The sequence below is a fragment of the Lycorma delicatula genome, chromosome 4 (genome assembly GCF_047948215.1).
Source record: "Lycorma delicatula isolate Av1 chromosome 4, ASM4794821v1, whole genome shotgun sequence".
Classification (NCBI taxonomy): domain Eukaryota; kingdom Metazoa; phylum Arthropoda; class Insecta; order Hemiptera; family Fulgoridae; genus Lycorma; species Lycorma delicatula.
Genome location: NC_134458.1, coordinates 87,544,478 through 87,571,695, shown reverse-complemented (window position 1 = coordinate 87,571,695; position 27,218 = coordinate 87,544,478). Strand labels below are relative to the sequence as shown.

Below are 27,218 nucleotides of genomic sequence, written 5' to 3'. Positions count from 1 at the left end.
ATTATTATGTAAACTTTTAATAGTATTAAAAGTTTAAATAAACCCAAAAACTTTTGAAAAATTCAAAAAAATCGATATTACTAAACTTTGATCGGCTCCCCCATCACCAACATTGCCCCCACAGTACTTTTTTTTGGTCGCTTGCACTACTGCTATGCCTAGGAAGCCATTAAAATTCGCTTAAAAAGTATGCTTAAATAAAATGATATTTCTTTTCAATTTTTGTGGGAGGAGGAATTTTGGGGAAAACCTTTTTTAATCGTAAGATAAGCATGCACATATGTGCTGTCCTTAGTATAAAGTGAAGTTATGTTTGCAAAATTTTGAGAAAATTAAACCCCGTAAATCCCACCATCTTATGGAGATACTGACCCCGAAATTTTCCAAGTTGCCTCATGTATACGAGTCTCTACAAATCTTCATCAAAATCGGTTTATTCAGTCAAACGTTATTAAGCGACAAACACATCAACGCAAGTACATACGAGAACATTATTGTTCTTGTTATCTCTCTGTAAGCATGTATGCTCGTACATACTTACGTACAGACATTATAGTCCACTTTTTTATTTTTGGGGTAACCAGCTCATGAAACGTCGAGAAATACAAAAAAACCATTCCCCAAAAACCGTTACAATCAACTGATGAAATATTGTTTTTTTCTTTTAAGCTTTTTTTACTTTCACATTTTTACGTCTTATTTTTATTGAACACATTGAAGTCTATTTAAAAAGAGCCCATTTAGAAACCGTACAAGAAAAAGAGCTCGTGTAAAAGGAAACGTTTGCAAGAATACCTTCGGTTTGATAAAAATAAGAAAAAATGAATAGAGAAACGATGTTAAAAGACTGCTGCCAAAGATAATCCAAGGATGAAGTAACATGTAATACATTTTTATCTAAAATTTTCCAATTAATTTTCTTTTATTTTTACAAGGACATACTTTTAATATCAGAATGACAGTAGGTTATATTCGTATATTATTATGGTACAACCGGTCGAACGCTAAGCAATTAAAAAAAAAATTGATTATATTTTTAAATCGTCCATTTAAACGATATAATTTTTCATTTCAAAATTTTCCGCTTGAGTAAAGAGAAAAATACAACAAGAACTCCTCTAGGAATAAAATGAATCACCGAAAAGTAGTTTTTTGATTAAAAATAAGTCTTGATTATACATTAAAAAAATATGTAGGATCGAATCGAATCAGCAATCTCAACCTTCTTTTTAAGTCGGCTAAAAAACCGGTATTCAATCATATAAGCATAGTAAGAAATCACAGATAAGCTGAAACGTATACAGTAATTAAAAACAATAATCATTTCATCGCGGATGAAATTATACATATAAATAAGAATCCGATTAAAAATACTGTGTAATACTGGAAATGTATAGTATAACCTTCGCAAAAGGAAAAAAAAAACTAGCACAACAGTAACGGAATCATGTAGGCTACACAATTTACTCCCGGCAGGCGTTAATGTAACAATTACAAGTATTTTATAAGATTTTTTTTAATACTATTTCGTACCCATCATAATAATTTTTACGAGGTAAAAAAAAAAGACTCGGTTTTAAAATACCCATACCATGCTAGGACGATTAGAAAATATTAGTTATCAGCAGTCTTAAAAAAAATATTAATCAGGCATAGATTTAGAAATCTCTGGCGCGTTTCACACCGATATACTGTATTATAAACTCAAAAAACTTCAATAATTTAATGATATTCCATTGATTAGCTAAAAAAAATGAGTGAGATAATAAGATAAAATTACGTTCGATGTTTTTTACCATTAATACGAAGCGAGTAATTAAGATTAAAGTAATCAGTAAAAATATAACGCCAATATTTCTCTGACCGTAAAGAAACCGTTAACTTCTACAAAACGAAACTTCCAAATTTCTCAACCACCAAACGCAGAGAAATAATAAAGAAATAATAAAATCACTTAAATATAATAAAATATTTGGAGAAGACAGTATAAGTGAAGAAATGCTGAAATATGCCAGCGATGAACTGAGTGGAAAACTGGAAAGAATTGTTAAAGGAATCTGGGAAACAGAAAGAATTCCCAGAAGATTGGAAAAATCGCTTTAATACATCTCCTCCAGAAAAGGGGAAATAAAACAAATATCAGCATCTACAGTGGAATTTCTCTGTTGCCAGTTCCATACAATGCTTTGTTCAAAATATTAAGTAAAGTACAACCGACAAAAAAAAAGAAATCCGAGAATATCAAGGTGGGATTTAGACCTGTGCAGAGCAAATCTTTGATCTAAAAGAAATTTTACTACATCAACAAATTAAAAACCCAAAATTAGTTACAATTTTTATAAATTTTAAGAAAACCTACGACTCCATTCACAGGTGATTTCTACTTAAAATCTTTGAAGAATTTAAAATAGATCCCAAGACAACAAACATTATGAAAGAGGCTAAAACTAAAACTCAAAACCTAAGCGAATGTGGAAGCAAGATCGGTCTTCAAATTTCTTAAGAAAAACTAAATGGTTTTCCTATGACAAAGAGAACAGAACCAAACCCTTAAAATTTCCGACAACAAAGAAATAAGTAGAGCTCGAAAATTTAAATATTTGGAAGAAATCATGACACCGAACTTAAAAAAAAAATGGGATGAAGAATAGAGTACGAAAAATGGAAACCGCCTATCATCTCATGAAAAACATTTAAAATAAAAAGACACAAAGACCGACCGGTTTAAAGAAATACAAAACACATCTAAAAACATTAAACCTTTCTAAGGATCTAAGATAAATTTAGAAAAGCGATTCCAGGATTTAAGTTTCCAAAGAGAAAGAAAACGAAGGGTATAAAGCTGAATAGATCGGAAGAATTCCGAAAACAACAGAGGAAAAGAATGAAATCCTTTTGGGAAAAGAAAAAGAAGTCAGAACTATGTAAACGTGATCGTAGTGGTTGGAAAGAAAAGAAAAAATAACGGCGATAGTGTAGAGTCGAATAATTTGTTTTTTTTTTTTAATTTATAATTTCCAGCACTCGTTGCAAAGAGTGATTACTGGAGATATTTAATTATTTCTCATTACGGATTAATGTGTAATATCATCAGAGAAAAACATTACAGGAAAAGCTCATCAAATTTTTTAAATTTAATTCTGAATTTAAATCCGCTGACTCTAGATTACTTCTTACTAATTTTTGTCTCGAAAGATTAATCTATCCGCGCGCTTCCATACACAGAGACTGAAAATTAACAACGTAAAATAGATTCACGTATAAATTTTTAACGGTTTTATTAAAGCTCATAAACTGATGCAGCAAGTACAGGTCCCATTATGATTCACGCATCCTTGACCGTGACTAATTTCTAATCGACATTACATCAAGAAAACAGCATAAGTTTAGTATGTTAAACACAGTCTGTTGGTATTTAACGCTTGATAAAATTAATAAGTATGAATGAAGCGGCTTTACACACACACACACACACACACACACACACACACACACACACACACACACAAACTCAGTCGCACAAATAAACAGACATACGCGTAAACACACCTAATAACTTATGAATATATTATCTACAGGCACGTAGGTATATATAAATACAGACATGTCTATGCGCAACTGCACATTCATAACTCATCCGCAAAGCTAAAGTGATTATTATTATAAGTCTTATAAAAATACAAGGAAGTAATAATGATGATTGAAGACTAAAAAAAAATTAATTATACTAGCAGTTATAAGAACTTCCTTCGATTACATTATAGTTCGAATAAGCTAAGCGTACATGCATGTCTTTATATCAACTACTCGCAAACGCATAACGATCATAAACGTGATCACGGTCACGAACAGATCGCGTAGGGATATCGCTATCTATGTAGTTCTTAAATTTCTACGAACACAACATGATATAAATTTCTTGAGTTACGTTTGTAAAATACTAACTCTAAATGTATAATTAAATTATCCGTATTTTGAAAAAAGAGTTTATAAATTTTAAACCGGTTGATGATGTATCAGGATAAACATTTTTGTTATTTCTGGATAAAATTTCTTTCGTTAAGTCCACTACTTAACGTATACTCGGTGCATCGTGGAATCGGCATATAATTTGGCATACATACACGCATATAGACGATTAGAGTAATACATTACAGGACTATCTACCGGCGTACTAGAAACAAATCTATTAATAAATAGACATCTGAAAGATCAGCGCCCTTACAATTTCAGCATTAAACAAGTCACCGATAAAGCGGTACCCTGAAATTATGAGGGTTAAATTTTACTAAAATAAAAACACTAAGCTGAATTTCATTAAGTTTATCACGAAAAGTCTTATATTGAAAGACAGAACTACTAAATAGTAAGTAAGAATGACAAATGCATACTGCAACATTAGGATGAAATTTTAAAAATGTGAAGAATTATTTACCAAATTGTACAACTGTGAAAATACCTTCATAAAATTAAATGTGTATACATTTATTTATAATTAATGGTTCTTACGAAGATTATAATAAAGACACAATAGAAAATTGTATATAACATGCTTTTAGAAAAATATAAAAAGTAAACGTTAGCTGCTTCAATGGTACCATCTAAAAAACCAGAAGAAGCAATAAACGTAGCTGGTGGGGCGACTACTTTATAGTCCAGTCAATAGGGATTTTTTTTTTGCTAAAAAATTAGTAGAGTTTAGGGAAGTACGTGTGGTCGTAGATTACGGTAAGTATAACTTCTTTCTATGCGGCTAGACAAAATGGCGGCCGTTCAAAGATTGTGAAAATCGGTTTTTTAATTTTGTTGGCCAAGGTAAACTTCCTAGGCGAAAAAGGTCTGAATGAAGGTTGTGGGCATTTGCATTATCTACAATTTAAGCCCTTAAACGTTAAATTTTGTTAAGTAACTGAAAAATCCCAAAAAACCGTTAAAAGTGGCCGTTTTTTGCAAAGCCAATATTTATTGCAAAAAATAACTTTACTATTTTTATTATTTTAAAGGTTAGCTCTTGAAATTCCACAAGGGTAGTTACACAAGAAAATTGGTTCTATTGCTGAGATATTGTAATTAGTTTATAAAAAGACTCTTCAGGCATTGTAATTATTTTGGCGTTTAAGAACTTTTTCGTGTCCATTTTAAGTGCTATCTATTCTTCAAGACTTGTACTTTCAAATGGTGAAACGTTTTAGATAAAAAATTATTGTATCGGTAGGTGCGGGTACACATAGGCATTTAACAACATCCAATCGAATTCGTGCGAGTCCGACACTCCACCACTTGTGCGGGGTACGTAAATGGTATTTCTCCGACTCATCGAGAAAAAAAAGTCAACTAGGGAACTGATGAGAACAATTTGATGTAAGGTAGTCGTGGAAGTTATCAAATAATCTCTGGTAGCATAAACAACCGGAAATACTCACAAGAAAGCGATCAATAAACTTAAGATAAACAGAATAAAAAGAATCAATCGCCTGGTATCATAGAACAAAATTTCACATTTTCTCCAAAAGAGGGATTTCTTAAAGATGAAGGAAATGCTTATGTGTTCAATTAGTTTATCTTCTGTCTCAAGTTACAATGGGGAAAGTCTCTCGAGTAATCTAGTCGAGAATAATATTAAGTTTTCGATTTTACATCTATTTGCAGTAGTACGGAAGACAACAAATTACTGCATTTTGAATGTTAAGTTCTTACCGAGCCCTTAATTAAATACTGGGACTTTGAAAATTATTTCCAAAGAAAATTTAATGTCCTAAAAACGCGTTCGTGTATTTAAAAGCTTATAAATTAAAGCTACATCGTATACTTGAAAGCGCTCAACCTTTATTTATTGTCAAGTTGTAAATTATTTATTTATATATATATTTTTTTGTAATTGATGAACAGTTATATTAAATATTTCATTAAATTTTATTGTAACCATTTCTTTTCCATAATCTCATGACCTTGTAATAGATAAATAAACTGAACAGATTAAAAAAAGTTATGTTTATTACTCTATAATAGCTTATTGTAATTATTCTCTGGAAATTACGACATAATTTTGTTTGACTTACAGATCCATTTCGCTTTGACATTACCAGTAGTAAATAAATGGTTTAAGAGTTTCTAAAATACAAAAATTTCTTAGGTTTTTTAAATGTTGTTATCCGGACGTTTATTGGTATAAAATTACATATACAATTAGACCTATTCAGGAACTGAATAATGTGTTTGGCGTTTTTAAGTAATAAATGTTTGAGCGATAAAATATCGTAACAAAAAAAGAAAATCTCTACAATATACGTAAATATCTGTATTATTATTAAACGATAAGGATGTCTATGTAGCGATGAGATAAAAATAATTGATTAATTATCAGTGGTAACTATAAAGACCAGTATTAATTACAAATTACTGTAATAAATATTTAATTTACTAATAAAATTAAACAATAATTACAGGGTTTCAAGATTGTAACAACTAAAGTACAGTATTTTCTATAAATATCGAATGATCTCTTAATTACGCTGTAAATTATATAACAGTAAAAACCGTAAAATATATGCATTTAACCCCTTTTTAGGCCTTCAGTGACTGTTTGCTTCAAAAACAATAATTTTTATTGTATTAAAACAAAATAGAAAATCAATTATAAAAAATTAGCAAAACAATTATTATGTATTATTTAAAAATACGGTACTAAAAAATAAATTCGTTTTTTTTGTCAAATGGAAGGAAAATGATTAAAATTTAAAATAGTACTTGAATTCTGTACCCAGAAATTGTAAACAACAAATAGATTTATAATTTCAATGAACAGTTTTTTATTTTTTGGGCATTTTTTTTAAATTTCGGAATATATTTTTCATGTTTTAAATTTATCCCTCTGTATCGATCAACAAAGCGAGAACTATTTGTGTTAATTGAATATTAAAATAATATTCGTTATTTAAGTAGAAATATATTATTACACCTTTATATAAATCATAATTTTTGACAAAAATTTTATTATTAAAAAAATATATTTCTTTTGAAATAATCAGAACGATTATTTCATGAAAAAACAAAGTAAAATGTAAAATAATTTCAAAATTAAAACTTATTAGTAATTAAAAAACAACTAGTTTTGCAAAATCAGTTGTAAAAATTAATAAATAATTTGACCGTTATATTTTTCTAATTAAAATTTGATGTTTTATTATTTTGTTTAGTAATAAGAATAGACATCATGGACTTTTTTCAAAATTTTTGAGATATCGATACAAAAGAAACAAAAATTTTTTTATATTTTTGACTTTGAAATTATAAATAACTACATGATAAAAAACAATTTGTATTTTACAGACAAATATCTCTGACTTAGCACCACCCATTTTTTTTCTACGTTTTTTTTAAAGTTACATTGTCATAGCGTTAACTTAAAATGAATCAACTTTTTAACGATGAATACTTGATTCCAGACTTTCTTTACGATGGTTCTGTCGGTGTAAAGGATTGAAAAGACTGAAACTGGAATCGGAGCACAGGATCTCACTTACACGAGTAACATTTATAAGCGATACAGAGGACTGGTTGTCGGACATGGTACTGTTAGATTACAATACCGTTTCAACATCTGAAGAACGCACATGTATCGTGTAAAATTATGCCGAGACAAATTTATACGTTTATTATAGATGAAAATTTACTAAAACATTTTAATATCGAGGGCAATGGAGAAGAAGGTGGTTAAACAGGTTGATTCTTAATCTTAATATTGAAGCCTATCTAGAGATTTATCCAACAAAACCTTACTTCAACAGATATACGTGATGCCCCTTTCCAGTAAGACAACGCAAACTGTCTTACTGGCGGCTATATTATGAAAATATTACAAAAAAAGGTGTACACATATGTATATAAACAATTTCTAATGTTGACCACCAAGATCTACTTTACTCTTCCAGTCTTCTTTAGTTGCTATCTAAAAAACAAGTAACAATCCACACTTTCTGGTGTAGTTGAAAATGATCGTAACCAATGTTATTTTTAAAAAAATAGACGATGAAAGCAAAGTAATGTTGTCTCGAAAATATCGGATAAATCGTGCTGACAATTTCAATGAAACGGATAAACATCGATTCCAGTATTTTATGCAGAGTAAATTTTATAACGCTTTTCTTTAATTTATGTAAAAAGTAAATAAAAAAGAAAGTAAACAATCTAAGAAAACTCGATTTCCAGATTACGGCAATCTTAAAGTTTTAGGAGTCCGTAAGTTCAGAATATCGGATCGCTATAAGTAAGTGTCAGTAGTCTGAATTTAAGTATTTAAGAACTTGAGCCGCTATTCCTATCTCTCAAAAATAATTAACGTACTCGTAGACCGATAAAATTTCTCTGAATCTACTATCCCGGTAAAAATCTAAAGACAAATTTTTCTCGAAGACTACTCCTTGGACTTTTATTACACCTTCGACATTTGTTTTTCGAATTACCCAGTAAAATACTGTAGGTAGTATGCTTAGGTAATTTTACAGGCACTGTCGCTGTTGGAAATTAACTTTTTTTAAAGAAAAATTACGGCATATATGTATTAACGAAATATTCCATAAAAAATAAAAATTAACACAATGATCTATCATAAGTTTCTGTATAACCTTCTTTAAAAAAAAAAATAATAAATTATTTTCCAGTGAACTACTTAAATCCTAATAAAGAATTTATTATTGAGAAATATTTAAACCTTGTTTCATCTAACTTTATGTTACTCATTTAAAACTAATTTATAATTATATACTAAAATATTTTTACGAGTATTATCGGACAATTTACCAAAATAATGAATGAAAATGGGTCATTTAACAAATTTACGCACTTCATTTTTTTCCTTTTTTGGATAAATAAATGCCGCTTATACGACAAAAAAAAAGTATGTATATTGTATACATTTTAAACAGGTTCATGTTGTTTTAAGTTATTTAGAGTTAAAATGTTACCTTACAAGTTGGATCGAAATAAATACATAAACTTGTCCCATGAAATATTTAAAATCACTATACAGTTATATATTTATTTGCAGAAAATACATTTTTTTCATAAAAAAAACATCTCATGATAATTTTTATTAATTAGCCGACAAAATTTTTATTTTTACTTTCCAGCTGTCATAATATGAGAGAAATTTATAGAAAGTACTACTATAGGTAAAAAAATTAGCCGTCTGTGATTTGAATTTTTCAAAGTTTTAAGACCTAAAATACTAAAATTTTGATTACAAAATGTACGTGTAACAGCATCTCCATTTGGCTTTGCATTTGAGAAACGGTTTCGTATAAAATTTTGTATCAGGGGGATCGTTAATTAAATTTTTGAAAAAATCAAATAAAGGATCGGGGAGCTATAACTCAAAAGAGAAGAGAATTTATAAAAATTATATTCGTATATAGTTTTTAATAATATAATAATAATGCTAAAAGGAAGACTGCTAGAAATATTCGTATTACCATAAAATAATCTTTGGAGAGGTACTGCACTCCAAAAATTAAAAATAATTATATTTGTAAACAAGTTTACCGTTTATCGAAGAGAATTCATTATGTTTATTCGAATTTATCGAACCGAATACATTTTTGTTATACTTTTTATATGAAGCTTTATCAAGGTGGCGATTAGTTTTCAACCTTCAACGCCAAAGAAAAATATTCATTTTTAACTTTTTTCTTTTAACAACGTTTTGTCCACATACTCGAAAAATATAATTATTTGAGATGCTTTTAATAACACATTTTCGACAATAGAACTACCTTATCGTAAGACTGAATTATTTATAATTTGTATAACTTTTAAAAAGATCATTCTAAAATTTTTTTGACATTTATATCGGACAAAAAATACTAGTAAGAACAAAAATTTAAACATAATTATAAACTTCATTATTATTATTTTGAAATATTAGAAAAACTCAGCATCATCGTAACCAACTTTATATATTTGAAACGTAAAAAAGGTTTTATATCGTTTGAAAGAATAATACGACGGACTAAATCCTACCGTTCTAATATTTAGATTCGTTATCGTAATCTATTCGCTTCAAAAACTATTGATCGAACAGCCGACAGATAATTTCGTTTTTTAATAGATAAAAAATTGTTACAGTATTTTATAATCTTAGACGTTTACGTAATGGATTAACGACTGAAAATTTACATAAAAATTTATATTATGGACAAATTATATCAGACTATCGGTAGCGCTGTTAGCAGCCGGTGTTACTGACTCCTACTAAAGAACTTGAAATCACCACGGTCGACCGTTCTTGGTGGTTCCATACGTTCAAAAGCGTATCGCTACAAAGAAGTAGTCAACGTTTTCAGCTGTAGAGATCATCAACGGATAAAGGCACTAACATGTTTGGAAAGAACAGAAAAATTCTGAAAATACCTTCTTTCGATCAGTAAATAACAAAAACGTTTTTATTATCAGAGTACAAAACTAAATAACCTCTATTCTTTATAAACGATAATCACGTCTACGTAATAATAATCAGATGCTATGTTTATTGAATATATCTGGATATAAATATCTATATTTAATTGAGGTACGTGTATATATCAAATTAAAATTCAGGTTTATCTAGAATTAAATATAACGTCTCTTTCAATCATACACGACATATAAGATATATGCGGTTCATTATATCGCGTATGAGATACAGAATCCACTCCGTAATTAATTAAATAAAAATAAAAAACCTAATATCCTAAACATCTACTCGAGTTACGAATAATTTACAAACCGTTTAAAAATTCTAAAAGAGTATTATTTGATACGGACTAGGAATTTTATAAATAAGTCGTGTAAAAACATGTATAAAATTATAATTCCAAATTTTTTTTTTATTAAAAATAAATAACCACACATACACTATAAATTATAAACTATCTTATCAACGATTTCTGCTTTGAACCTCTCCGGTTATCACTATTACGTGATGTCTTTACCGACGAGTTGTATCTATTTAGAAAATTCGAGTATACTTCCAGTTTCAGCATACAAGTTGTCAAATTTATAAATAATATAGATATATACATATCTATATTTATAAAAAATTTTCCGACCGACTTATTTCATCAGTTCGAAAGATTTTTACAAAAAATGAATCTTCTGTAATTCTAAAAACGAATTTTTTATAATTATTACATAGTAATTAGATAAATCTGATTTTTTTCATGTACTCATTTAAAGTGTACTTAATTATATATGTAAAAATATTTATCAATAAACGCCTTGCGAAGATTACTATTTTATTCTGTGCAAAACTTATTTAATTTCTTTACGTAGTACCACTGCTATTATTTCATATAAATATTATTTAGATTAACTATAAATACGTAATTTTTTTTATTTCTTGATACTGCTCTTATCAACGCTTCTCCGCATTTTTCCTTCATCTTTTTAAGAATAATTTCTGGGAAATTCCTTTTTATTATTTGTACATTGGTGCCCTACCGTTCGTGACGGTGTTTATATCATCTATATTAATAAATATACTGATCTAAATAAAATATTTATCGATTAATAGAGCTATGGAGGTAACGGTCAGTTCCTTTTCTTCTCAAAGGTATATTTAAATTATAATTTATGTACCATATACATACCGATTAGCGACTCGAGGTAGAATTTAAGTCGCGGATATCGAGGGGAGATTTCGGTTTTTAAGTCCTAGACTTATAAAGAAAATAGAAAAAATTACAAAGATTATGACAAAAAAAAAGTGCTTTCCCGCTTAAAAAATCCTAGGTAAAAGTATATACTGTATCAATAACTATTTGATAGAATTCGTTTCTGAGTTAAGGAGAAAGAATGATCGTTCTTTCCCATAACTTTATATAAACTGCATCTCACTAGTGCTGGTAAGGTTTTGTACAACAGCTAGTACTGTTTTGTTGACAAACTTAGTCACTCTCTCACTCTCTCTCTCTCTCTCTCTATATATATATATATATATATATATATATATATATATATATATTCTTAATCATAAAGTAGACTTAATATATATATATTGAAAAAATGATGTATTTCAAGCATACCTTCGTAAATTTAGAATAACAACTTACAAAAAACAAACTCTAAAAAGATCGTAAAAACAAAAATCAGTTTTAAAAGAGAAACCATTTTATTAAATAAATGAATATCTTTTAATGGTGTTTAACCTTATTATTATTTATAAGTTTGCATAACTCTATATACTACGTTAAATGCCTTTAATCTTGCAATGTATTCTGCAAAACAGTAAAATTTGGAGGGAGTGAACCCACGCAGTCTTATCTCAAAAGTAAAAAGGAATTAATAATAATTAAATAAAATCCTGCCTAGAATTTTGTATTAATTTTATGAATACAGAGCTCTTGAAATCTTAACGCTTGTATATCTCATTCAATTTACACATGCACAAAAAATTTTAAATACAGGAAAGTGTATATTTTAATAAATAAATACTGATAACATCTAACTGTGAAATTATTATAGCAAATTTTCAAAATTTTTTCGAAAAAAAATTAAAATTGACCATTCTTGTTTAAGTTAAAGCTACATGCACTTATATGGAGTAGAATTCTGAAACTGTGAAATAACTAAAGAACGGAAATTTCTAATGATTGGTTAGATTATTAAAAATATAATTTCTAATCTGAGTAAAGGCGGCGTACTAAACGTAATGTTTCTCTATACAAATGGGCGCAATAATGGATTTTTTGGGTCTAGGGTTATACGACCACCACTATAAATATCTACGCATGTTCGGTAATGAGATAACCAAATATATATATAAATTTATATAATAAATAAATCTAAAAGATTATATTTATAATAATCTAATCAAACTTAACCTTCGCTCGCTAGAAGCAAGCGTAGGTTAAGTTTGGTGGGTCTTGTAATATACATATATATATATATATATATTCATTTATTTATTTGGTTATCTCATAACCGAGCATGGACAGATATTTATAGTGGTGGTTGTATAACCCATGAGACCCGATTTTTTTTAATTTTATCTCCCAATTTTTCTGATGACTGATATATTCAAACATCAGAAATACCATAGGCACCAGGAATAGTTGCTTTTACTGAGAGTAACGATGCTAATTATATAGAGAAGGTTTCATTTGTTTGGCTGATATCTCCAGCACCGTAGAACTTTTCATGCCGGTATATAACTCTGTTAAAAAAACCATTTCACTTCTCACTTTTCCGAATAAGTCTGAAATAGGATAATAATATAATAATAATATATAATAATTGTTGAGAACGACTGTACTAATTTTACAAGCGGCTTGTGTTTACGTCAGGTTGTCGACAGTCTTTATGATTACGGTACGATAAAAATACTGATTTACTTTACTTCGGGTGACATAATAAAATAAACCCCAAATCCAGAACAACACAAAAAAATAAAGCAATGCATACAGAGTTTAATGGGTTATACCGTGCTATAACGGGTATATTACACTGTTAATGGATTATACAAAATTATACAGAGTATAACTCGTACACTGTAATGAGTTATACAGAGTATAATAGGTCATATACATAGTATAATGCGCAAAATCGGGATGAACTTATTGTTAAAAAATAAATAAAAATAAGAGGTAACAGAAAGATTGACGATGATGAGTTAAAACATTGAAATAGGAGTAGAAAATAAATAAGAAGTCGCAAAAGATTATTTAATCAATAAGGTATCGATTAAGTAAAGTTAATAGAAAAGTCGACCGAAGTAACTTCGGGATCAAAAGTAGGCAGACACAAACAAGGAGAATTTTTTGCTGCAAAAAATGGAATATGGATTTTATAATTGAAAAGATATTCTTAAAAATATTTGTTTGGAGTGTAGAGAATTATTGCGGTGAAACATGGACGATGAGAAAAACAAAAATGAAAAGAACAAAGGCCTTTGAAAACGTAGCGTTACATGAGAACGTAGAAAAATTTTTACAGGCGGGTTAATAGAGTCTGAAATGAAGAGGTCTTTAAGTGAATAAACATGAGACGAGAAATCTATTACAGAATTTTGTATAAAAGATGAACCGGTCGGTCGGATATAAATTATAGCACCTACTTTTTGTTACTCTCGAAATAAAGGGATATTCCACGGTTAAAAGCCGTCGAAGAAACGAAGACAAGTATATAAAACAGATAATATTGTTTAAATATTAGCGACTCAAAAAATGTTAAAATTCGATATAACGTACTCGATAACACTTACAACACAATACTACTATTGAAAAACTAAAAATACAATTACTTACTTATACGCATTTCTTTTTCGTCGAATTACCGAATCTCTACTTATTTGAAAAGTACAAAAACGTAAAATCAGTTTTAATTCGGCACGTCAAACCACGTTAAAGAAATTTCTAATGGATATAGAAGTAACAGCAGATAAAAATCGAATTAGTTTCAAATTATTGTATTAAATTATAGTATTAAAATACAATATATATTATTTTATTTTTGCAACTTAAATAAAAAAAAAGGAGAAATACTCTAATCTACACTTTCATGTTGTTATTTTGAATAATCTGAAATGCAGAATATTATTTCCGATCGCTCGTCTTTTTCTTAGATAATTTGTTTTTGAATATTCTACGATCTCATAAAAATAATTAATGGATATAAACAAAATTCCGTTGGATAGTTTTTTTTAAATTAAATTAAAAATAGTTAAGTTTCGAGATCGTAAGTTGTAAAGTACGTGCGTCTTTTGTTTAAGCAAATAACCGAGTGATAAGTTAGGTTTATAGCAATTTCAATTATTCTTATATGTTAATCAAAATAACACATCTTACCGGTTTTATAAAGCCCTTTATCTTGTCCGTTTGATACAATACAGGCCTCTATTAGGATCGAACGTAAAATCATAATACAATATTTTATAATATCACAGGAACAAACAAGAAACCATACCTATTCTTAGTGTTACAGTGAACGACTTCATTTTTTTCTTTTTTTGACTTCTACCCTCTTCTTTCCGTTGTATTATATATACACTGGTGTGGTATCCACACACCTACCACCTGTCGCTTTGACCGGTATGATACATTGTTGCCACTTCTATTGTCGTCTGTCATCTTAAAAACTTTTGTCAATTCGTCTTCTAATAAATGTTATTATCTAATAACCGGCCCTATAGAATAACCTTTCTGAAATAATATTTTACAATAATAAAATTTAATTAATTAAGGCCGACGTGTTAATAAACTTTATTATAAGGCGAAACGGTATATCAAAAATACACGTAAATATAAGGGTGATTAACCTGTACTTATTATAATATACATATATAAATAGTATAAACGGTTACCTAGCTTCATTTTTTGATGTATGCCGTGAAGACGTCACTTATAACAATCACTTAAATGAAGCAGCAGAAATTGTAACCTATGAAACGAAATCTACCGAGATGAAAAACGATACCGTTGATCCGAGGACAGAAATCGAATCATTAATCATCTTAAAACACCGACTAATATTTGACGCACCTGTTTGTAAACTTTATAATACATATATATTTGTTTATGTTTCTTTATTTAATTTTTAATTAATTAAAATTATATGTTAACGGCGCAAAGAAAATTTAATTAATTTAAGCGATCGTACACTCGACCGTATAATTTACCGATTTACCTATTCACCAGTGCGTTTTTACATCCTGACTTATATAAAACAAAACGACTCGACGACTACGACTGGAGAAACAAGGTATGACTGACCTGTACCAGTCTTGCCACTACAGAATTCACTCACCTGTAAAGCAAAATGTCCCTTGTTTTTAGCGATCGTAACAGTTATTTCTCACCGCGCACGATTAACATCTATTAAAATAACTTTTGCGGTAAATCTTTAGCGTCTACTGCGTACAGCACCCGCGTTATAAATTCTGATTCGGGAAGAAAACCGTTAAGAACAGAAATTTACTACTTCGCACTTGTCTAAAACGCGATCCGATTGAATACTAAAAAATTCCACGTCGACTAAATAAACAAGTTTATCGTTTTTTTCTTTTGCTTATTCGATTTCTTTCCGCAAACATTTTTGAAAATCCTTTCTTTTATAAAACGAAATAATTTTTAATTACAGAATTTAAAATTATCTTATACATATTTTTACGCGTAAATAAAATTTGCATATAATTCGGTTGTGCTTTGTTTGAACAGTAATCTTTACGCGAAGATGCAAGAAAAAAAGAAACAAAGTAGGCTAAGAGAGGTTCGTCGGTAGGGAAACAAATATCTCTCCTTTGCACCAAATGATCGGTAACTTTACGTTACAAAATCCTTGCTTTAAATTTTTTTTTTAAATACTGGAAAACAAAACTATTGTGCGTACGCGCTGATATATACAATAAAATAAAAATGTAAAACATCTAGTAGACAGATTACGATTAATTAAATGAATACACAATAATTATAGTAGTTCGTATTACAGTACAGTTTTATTTATTTGTATTACATTAGGTGGGAAGAACCGAAAAAATTTTCCAAAATAGTTTTTGTTACAAGTACTAGTTAACATAAATAGTATGAATCTAGTAAGATATTTCAGAACAGACATAGACGAATTTAAATAATACACTGAAGCGGTTCCTTGAGTTATGCGCACAATCTGCTTTTAAGACTAGAAACAGGGAAACAATTTTAAATTGTTTTATAATCACTTGAGAATAACGTTTTAATAGATAGGCTATATGTTAATAATTACAACCGAAAATAGTATTGTTAAATATATATATATATATATATATATATATATACATATATATATATATAGGTAATTCCAAATTGCACGGCAATCTCTCGGGAGATGATTCTATAGCAAAAATAAGTAAACAAATTTCAATAAACATTCAGAAAACGGTTCGTAACGAGTTTTGGCTCGGGAAACATTTAGCCTTGTTTTCTGCCCCCTCTGTAAAATTAAACCGTACTAAAATTCTCGGGATACAAATCGAGGGATAAATTTGGTGCTTTTTTATGGGTTTTAATCTAAGAAATTGAATAAAAGTCGTCCTACACCACTATCTCACTTAAGTTTTTAGAAAAGCAGGGTAAAATACGAAAACGTTTTGTCGGAAAATATACTTTTTTAGGTTTGGAATAAAATAATTTCAACTTTAATTAGAAACAAAACAAACCAAATGGATCGGAACAGTGACGTGATTTTAAACAGAACAATTTACATACAAATGTTAAAAATTAAAAAAATATAATTGGAAGACATCCTTCTAAAACATATTAATTTTTTTTTTCATAGGTTGGCAATAACAGCTGATCAACAATTAGGTTTAGTGTCTAGCATTTCTACAATTCATTTGAGCGGTGTTTGTACTTTTATTGTTTGGTCAGTCATTCACAGCGGGTGATAACTTTTTTTTTATTTGAAAAGTTAACGGACATGTTAATTTACGGTAAAGTAAATAAAAATGGACCGGCTGCTGTGCGTGAATATCATCCAAATCAAAGAGTACTTAAAACATTTGAGTCTTTGGAGAGGCAAGTTCGAGAAACAGGTATGCTTACACCGCAACGATTCGATGCTAGCCATGAACGTTTTGTGACAAATGCCAACGCTGAAGAAGCAATATTGAATACGGTACAATTATCTCCCACCTCAACCACCAGAAGGTTATCACATCGCTTTCATGTTTCGTAATCAAGTGTATGGTTACGGGAGCAACAATTAAACCCATTCCATACAACACGTAAACAAGAGTTATTACCACATGATTTTGATGAACGGATGAAATTCTGTCGATGGTTAATTAGAAAATGTGAACATCATCACGATATTCTAAGTAATATACTAATTACTGATGAATCCTCTTTTATAAGAAATATACACTTTTTCTAAAAGAAAAAAGAAAAGAAAGAATTTATACTTTTTCGTTTAATGTGTGGTTTGGTTTTCTTGGTGATAATCTCATAGGCCCTTTTTTTACCGCCAAGGGTCAATGAAGAGCGGTACTTGCATTTTTTTGCAAACAAACTGAATTCCACTTGCAGATAGGGCGCAGATACGGTTTTTCAATGATGGCGCACCTGCTCATTACTGTCATGGTGTGATGAATCATTTAAATAACACATTTAGAAAACGATGGATTGCTCGAAACCAGTAAAATGACCACCAGGATCTCCCGATCTCACGCCAAAGGACTTTTTCCTTTGGGGTTGGATGAAGTCGCTTGTCTATTCTGCTCGTATTGGCACACAAGAAGAATTGAGACATGGTATAATAGAAGCTGAAGCTACTATTAGGATTAATAATGGTGCTCTTAGATGTGGCTAGCTTGAATTCGCTAAGCTGAACTACGCATTGAACACAATGGCGGCTACATTGAGCAACTACTTTGAAGAAATGTCTGCAACTTTATCAAGTAACCATTTTGATGTTTAATAATTTTTAAAAAAGACCCAAAAAGTAAATTAAATTTGTTAAATTTATTTTTATTCATTTTTTTTTTTTGTTATTGATACTGTTCTATTTTTTTTTTTTTTTTTTTTTTTCATTAACATTTTATAGTTCAAACGCTGCTGAAAATTCGTTTGTTTAAAATCGTATAACTTTTTCTATCCAATTTGTGTGTTTTTTTTTAAATTAAAGTTGAACTACTCAAATTTGTGTTTAATTTTAATAGGCCTCATTTACATCAATTTTCTCAGAATTAAATTCTTTACAATGTTATCTAGAACTTTTTTTGTTTATCAGTAAATTAACAAACTTATTTTATTCCAAATCTAAAAAAGTGTATTTTCCGACAAAACGTTTTCGTATTTTACCCCGTTTTTCTTACAAGCCTAAGTGAGATAGAGTTCTGGGACCACTTTTATTCAATTTCTTAGATTAAAAACCATAAGAAAGTTCCAAATTTACCCCTCGATTTGTACCCAAAGAATTTTAGTGCGGTTTAATTTCACAAAGGGAGCATAAAGGCTAAATGTTTCGCGAGCCGAAACTCGCTAACGAACAGTTTTCTAACCTATGTTTGTATGAAATTTTTTTCTTATTTTTAACTATATAATCATCTCCCAAGAGATTTCCTTCAAATTTGGAATCACTGTGTAGATACAAAATGTCTCTATAATAGTGAGCTGGCTATATTTTTTTGGATTCTACTTGTAAAACTAAATAAAAAATATCCTTAGGAAAAATGGCAATTTCTCCTTCGTTCTCCCACTGTCCGCCATTTTGTTATTTTTATATAAAAATTTATCTCAAGTTCGAATAGAGGAATCATATTAATATTTGGTAAACGTCTTTGTAAGAAAGTTTTAAAATTACTAAAAAATCAGGACTTAAATACCTTCGCAAATTACAAAATGGCGATCATGTTTATCTTTCAATCCATTATATCTCCATAAATATAAGTTATATTCAAATGTATGTTATGTCTAAAATATCAAGCCTTTTATTTTGAACAAAATGACAATTTATTTTTTAAAATGGTTTAACAAATAGCCGACCTATGGCAGAAAATTGATGTTATAACTTTATGTCTGTTTTCATTTCCTCCTCTTTTCGTTCAAATCAATTAAATATTAGTTGTTTTTATTTATTGTTAATTCTAGTTCTAGAAACTAGTATTCAATTAAGAAATAATTTTCTCATAATAGAATTTAATATTACGTAATAAAACAATTGATATTAATTTTTCAGTTTTGAATAATTTTACTCGGCGACTATTATTGCTGATCATGTTAACAATGTAAAAATGAAACTTCTTTCAACAGAATAGTGTTCAAAACTATCAACTAGCGTATCCGGAACGACGAGAATCTTCATGGTTCCTTCCAAACTAGCCATCAACAAAGATTTTCCCTCAACATATGGGCAGTTATTTTTAACTACTGTCTTTTGGGTCCTGTCATTCTACCAAATCATTTAAATGGAGAAAATTATCTTCCTCATTTGACCGAAAATCTTCCACATTTTTTTGGAAGATTAACGGAAATATGTGGTTCTCTCTACAATTAACGGAAATATGTGGTTTCACCACGATGGAGTTCCAGCACATTTCAGTCAGTTGTTATCAGATTTCCTGCATGAAATTTTCATGAAAAATGGATAGGCCGCGGACAGCCAGTTCTCTGGCCTACCCGATCACCTGACTTAACTCTTTTGCCTTCTACCTGTGGGACCATTTGAAACATATTGTTTATTCAACTCCAATACTCAACACTGAGAATATTCAACAAAGGATGCAAAATGGATTTCAAGAAATTAGGAATACTCCCAGAATTTTTGAACGGTTAAGACAATCTCTTAGAAAAAGACTGGAGACTTGTGTAATTTCAAATGGTGGATACTCTGAATATCTCTTACGACTTTTAACAATTGTTAACTGTTTATTTAAAACAAGTATATCTAATGTTTTACAACAATTAACGTAAGATTACCAACGGTAGTTGATTTATTTTTTTAATTACTAGGTCTATTATTGTGTGAAAATTATTATTTAATTTGATACTAATTTACAATACTAGAATTAAAAATAAATAAAAAAATTAATATTTAATCGAATTGAACGAAAAGTGGAGGACATGAAAACAGACACAAAATTACATCATCAATTTTCTGCCATAACTGGGCTATTTGTTAACCAATTTTAAAAAACAAAATATCATTTTGTTCAAAATAAAAGCCTTAATAATTTAGACAATAACAGTTTAAATATAACTTATATTTCTACAGATATATCGGTTTGAAAAATAAACATGACCGCCATTTTGTAATTTGCGAAGGTTAAATACATTCGCAAATTACAGTCCTGATTTTTGCTAATTTTAAAGCTTTATTACAAAGGCGGTTACCAAATATTAATGTGATTCTCCTCTATCCGAACTTTAGATATAAATTTTCAGATAAAAATAAGAAAATGGCGGACAGGTGGTGAACGAGGGAGAGATTGCCATTTTTCCTAAGGATATTTTTTGTTTAGTTTTACAAGTAGATTCCAAAAAAGTATAGTTAGTCCACCATTTTAGAAACATTCTATTTTACTTAGTGTTATTCAAACATGAAATTAGAATACCTACGTATAGTATTGTTTGTTATACTAAAGAGCTAAATCTCACAAATCTTATCTGCACTATATTACATAGGCTAAATCTTCTCCAATGAATTTAAAGCTAAATAACAAACTTAATTTTTTTTTTTAGTTTTAAAAAAAAATTGATGGGAATTTATTTTATTCGCATTTTTCTGTCAAGCAACGCAATTCCATTACGTGACTGAAATTTATATTTAAATAACACCTTTTCAACTAAAGAAAATATTTTTTCTAAAAAAAAAAACCGTGTAAAAAGTATAAAAATATATTATATTTTCCTATTAGCCAGCCTTCATTATGACTATGTTCGTGTATATAAAGTGACTAAAACCTTTTGAATGAAAAATTAAAGACTATTGTTACACTGAAAAGGATAATTAATTTATTTAAAATTTTTAAATAAAAATATTTATTTCAAACCAGTATCGGAGAATGTGTACTAATTTTAGTGAGAACATAACTATTTGGCGTTTCCTTCTGTGAATAACTTTTCAAAATACTAGCTATGAACGTTATTTCATGAAGTTTATTGTACACTTATACCTCTACGTAGTAGTTATAGAAAAACGTTTTTTTCCATATACAGAGTGTCTGGGCTAAAGTTATTAAAAAGTAACAGCTCATATTAAAAGAACCAGTTAATATAATGTAATAATTTTTTCTTAACAAACACAGCCATTCACCAAATTTTAATGTAGGTTAGACAAGTTCAATGTGTGCACCTTTTGTAAATCGGCGGACATCTAGATGATAATCTAACTTTGTCAGGTGTTTAGGAGCATTTGCGACGTTATTAAACCAACAGCTTCAACGATTCTGTTTTAAATCGTCCAAATCTCGAACTTTTCTTTATTACACACAACGTTTAATAAATTCGTAAGCAAAAGAGTCCAAAGGAGTGATATCTGGAGATCTAAGTTGCCGTGCAATTGAAGATCACCTCTGATACAACATTCGGGGAAAGTGTTGTTCAAGAACATGGTAACATCTCGAAAAAAGTGCAGTGGAAAGTTCTCAAGCGTATCAAGATTCGTGTGTCCTGTAACAATGGGCCCCATGAAAAAAAAACGGACCGATGACGCCATTTTTGTCTTCCTAACCAGATATTGACTTCGGTGTGCACTTTCATTCTCGATTACTATGAGGATTTACAGAACCCCAAATTCGACAACTGTGTCTGTTAACTTTCCCACACACATGAAAGGTCAGTAAATAGTAACGTATCAAAATAATTAGAATTGATTTCGACTCGGTGCAATACCTTTGTAGCAAACTGAAATCGTAGGCGGCGATCATTTGGTTTAATGTAATGAAAGAGTTGTAAATTGTACGCTCGCAAACGTCGTGAACAGTGGAACGAGGAATTTGCAGTTCGTAACTAGCCCGCCTAATTGATTTTCCAGGACTGGCAGTGATCGATCGCGTACACGATCCACAGTCTCATAACTAACTGGAACTTTTGGACGATATGCAGTTTGTGAAACCAAGCTTCCAGTCTCTCTTAAAGTCGTATTTCACTGATGAATAGACTTTTATGTATGAGGATCGATATTCCATTCGGTTCGTACACGCCGCTGAAGACACTTAACTGATTGAAACTCTGCTAACCAAAGCACGCACTGAACCTTCTGCTGTAGGATCCACATCTCGACTGACTATTACTGACTACAATTGAATTGCGAATCAGCTGCCTGCGCATGCGAATTCCGTTGACCTTGAGAGTATAGAAAACAAATCTTGGATATATTTCCTGTCGATTGAATCTACGTTTAAGAGATTACGACGACTGGTTTTCTAAAAACAGGTCATTACTTTTGGGTACATTTAGCCCGGATATTCTACATTGCTTTATCTCTATAATAATGTCAGTTGCGTACGAAGAATAAAAAAGGGTTTTCTGAATTATTTAGGCGTTTCACATGGGCGTTAAATCAAGTTAGTTGAAAAAAAAAAAAAAAATTATTTTAATCTTTATTTGTTTTTTTGAAAAAAATATTTTAATAAAGGAATGAAACTTATAGGTTAACAGAAAAATGGTTTAAGAATAGAATAAGTCCAATCTCCTTTTTTACAGTCATTGTGAAACGAGTTATTAATCTTCAAAATTACAGTCAAAGATATAATGCCATTATTATTTTTTTTCGTCACAAAACATATTTATTAACATCTAAAGCATTTTTAACGTAACACTTTTTATAAATCTTTTTAACTAAATATTTTAAAATTTCATCCCAAATATTTGCTCAGTTTCCCTTCGCTCTGAACAAATCTGGGGATTTTTAGTTTAACTCTGCCATAAAACAGATCACCCAAGATAAAACTACGTTGGTCTGGGTTACCGGAATATTCAGTTAATTTATTTTAAGTTTTGTTATATTTTATTTTAATGTAAATGCCACGAGGTAGAAATACTGTGTTAAAACTACGTTTATTTTATATTACAATTTCTTGTGGGAAGATGGGCGGAAAACGGATCAAAAAACCACACATATATAAGTAATACCATTATCATTTTATTTATTCAAATATTTAGATTGTAAACGGGAGTGTTTTTATAATTGTATTCAAATAACAAACATTATATTTACATTTACAATATAAGTAATTATGTCAAATGTTTTACACAAATTTATGCGTTTAAATATACACACCTAAATGATAAATACATAGTAACACTGTATTCCGCATCACATAAATCGCCCAGTATTTTTACTGTGGGGGGGGGGAGAAAAACTACGGAATCAGATGGTTAACGCAAAACCTTCTCGACGAAATAAAAAGCATTTCCTACTAAAAACATTTTTCAAGACGACTGAAAGACTCCCGGATTATTCTGCGATATAATCCGTAGCTGTAAAGCATATTAAATACATTTATTCCCGCATAACAGGGGCTGTCTTTGTATAATTTCAGCATATTTTCTAATGTATTCTTTCCTCTAGTGTTGTAAATCTAGTTTATTTGATCGGCTTGAAAGGTACAAGTTACAGTATCGCGAAGCAACTCATACGAGCAAAGAAATGGAACAGTTATAATGTTATATTTTATAAAGATTGGCTTACTACAATCTCTAAAATTAGAATGCGTAATAATTCGTAACATTCTTTTCCTGAATTTTAAATATTATTTTCCAGCTCGCACAATTATTCTAATTATTATTACAATTATTCTCATAAGCCAAAATTAACTGGAAATATGCATAGTGTTCTACGTATTAACATAATCCAAAAGAGTTTTATGCTCTTCTTTGTATTCTATACTTTTACACCTCAAAATTGCTTTATTATCATCATCATCATCATCATAAAGCAACATCGCAGATTTTATTTTACTAGGCAAGTCATTTATAAAATAAACGAAGTCCTAAAATGGACCTCTGAGGTAGCACCTGTGATAATGTCACCTCAATTACACTCTACCTTAGGATTTTTACACTGAAAAATATTTTTTTGTTTACGATTGCAAAAACTGGATTTAAATCGTATTAAGCTTATATTTTTAATATAATAAAGTTCTAATTATTTAATTAAAATATTAGGCACGCAATCGAAAAAAGGCTTAAGATAGATCACATCAAATCAAACCCTATTGATAAATACATTAATAATGTATCCTCAGATACATTATTAATGCACTGAAATTAATGACAGCTATATTTAAAGAGCGGGTTTTCCTGAAGTCATCTTGAGAATAAGTTATTAAATCTGATCCCTCCAAATTCATGTTAAGGTGACGATTCATAAATCTTTTCAAAAACTTTTGAAAAAGTTGGCGATAAAGGATTTCCAATACAGCTATTCAGTTCTAGCACTTTTATAGGCCGACCTAATGACACCATATTTTAACCTGTCCCGAAAACCATCGCTTTCAAAAGACTGGTTTTATAAGTTTTATAAAGCGGCTTAACTTCTTTGATTAAAAATGGAGGTATATCATTCCGTCCGAAGATCCTTCATTATTGATTTTATTAATTTTTTCCCAATTCTGAAGCAAACATAAAAAAACTTAAACACAGTCTTAAATTACAATTATTTGACTTGTTTAAACAGTCAAAAAAATAGTTCTCATTTAACTCATCACAGTTCTTTCTTTTTCCTGTTTAGCCTCCGGTAACTACCTTTCAGGTAATACTTCAGAGGATGAATTAGGATGATATGTATGAGTGTAAATGAAGTGTAGTCATGTACAGTCTAAAGTCGACCGTTCCTGAGATGTGTGGTTAATTGAAACCCAACTACCAAAGAACACTGGTATCCACGATCTATTATTTAAATCCGTGTAAAAATAACTGACTTTACTAGGAGTTGAACGCTAGAACTCTCGACTTCCAAATCAGCTGATTTGGGAAGACGCGTTCACCGCTAGACCAACCCGGTGGGTTTAACTCATCACAGTTATGACGGAAAACCTTTACGGCTATTTCATTTTTATCATAGATTTATTCGCCGTTAATAATTTTTTTATTTTTAGTCTTATCTTTCACATTTACTTTGAGCTTTTAACTCACTTTTAATAATACCTTTTGGTTTTATTTTATGAATTATCAATGTATTTTTTTATACAATTTTCTTATTCTGTTTAATATATTCTTTTAAAACTAATACAATAATTACGATAGACGGGTCCCAGATAAATGTTACACTGTTATGCACTTTCCTTTTCGTTTGACTTAGAAATACCATATGTACCCAATTAACCGAGTTTGTTTTGGGTCGGGATAGTTGGCATACTTTTAATTGTGGATTGATTGAAAGATAAAAAAGTTTTCAAAAAATGTTCATAGTTGTACTGGCATTACAAGAATTTAGATTCCGTTTCATATATTTTAAATGTTCCCTAAATAATTCAATATTAAGTCTCTTACTTACTCGTTCTAACCTACTCCTAATCATGTTAACATTGAAATAGGCTTTAATAGTAAAAAAAAAAAATAATAATAAAAACAAGAGAATATAACTGAATTAATAAATGGTGTAAACAGAAATAAGTGTGTATTAATATAGATAATTTGCTTGTATATCTTGTAATTCTATAAACGCCTTATCAGTAAATATGCATAAATTGTATTCTGAACTGATGTAACAAAATAAAAAAGGGCACAGCACGAAATTCATTTTTTTTTTAAATTATTGAGATCAAAATTAATGTCAAGGAACTGGAGAGATTAATTCCCTATTGCGTCATAGTTATTAACAAGGTCGTACGACATTTTGCGGTTAAAAAATTTGGAAGTTTAGTGAAGTCAGTAGTTGAGATAGTCCGCAATTTACGGACTATTCGAGTACTTTGTGTAAAAATATAAATTCGAAAACGCTTTGTATCTGGGTTTTTATAATAACAGAAATTCATATCTCAGAACGGAATAAAATATTCTACTAAAATTTGGAATTCACAATTAATCCGAAATTTTCTAAAAATAAAATAATAAATTTCTTGTTTTTATGTTTTCAAAACTAAGACCAGTTCAATTGTTTAATCGTTTACATTTAGGTAACTATTAGACAGATCAAATAATGTTCTATTAAGTAAAAATATGAAGCATTTCATTTTGAGCAAAATAACTCTTCATTTAATCAAATAAGATTTTTTAAACAACCGAGTTAGAGCACGAGAATACAGAATATAGTTATAGAATAATAGAAATTAATTTTAATACCTCGAAGTTTCAATTATGAAACGGAAAGAAAGAGAATTTTAGCTAGTTTTATTTATACTCTATGAAAAAAAATGCTTATAAATAAATTAACCAAAAACATTTACTATTGTTGTAAATAAGGAATTTAATTATAGAATTAAGTATAAAAATACAGTCTAGTGAAAGTGACAGGAATGATTCAACGATAACTTACGGGAATCGTAAACGAGATAAAGTGCCAGACATATGAGAGTAGCATTATAGAATTCAAAAGAGATGTACAAACACTTAAGCTTCTGCAAGGAGGGATCTTCGTATATGGATTCAAAATTCCTTATAGTGATGTGTGCCTGTACATGGATCGAAGTTGAAGCCTCCACTTTTAACAGTTGTCATAAGAATCTTTTACAATGTTCTTTATATATTCACAGAAAAATAAATTACGGTTAGGTCGGATCGTTTAAGAGGCCAAGATTTAGGCCGAACTCGACTGATCGAACCGATTTA

General features: G+C 29.5%; 1 protein-coding gene across 6 annotated transcripts in view; it reads right to left on the bottom strand.

Moving 5' to 3' along the window:
• The window catches only part of mdu (mitotic spindle positioning protein meduse), a 193,598-nt gene that overhangs the window by 143,189 nt on the left and 23,191 nt on the right, over positions 1-27,218 (bottom strand). Inside the window, exon 1 of one of the 6 annotated variants that reach the window (XM_075363523.1) lies at positions 15,335-15,711. The exons of 2 other annotated variants lie outside the window; for them this stretch is intronic. In XM_075363523.1, coding sequence (XP_075219638.1) covers positions 15,335-15,344 — 10 coding nt within the window. In that variant the 5' untranslated portion in view covers positions 15,345-15,711. Of the gene's footprint in view, positions 1-14,937; positions 15,055-15,334; positions 15,712-27,218 lie in introns of those variants that run through there. 3 more of the 6 variants (XM_075363526.1, XM_075363519.1, XM_075363521.1) reach the window with 3 other exon arrangements.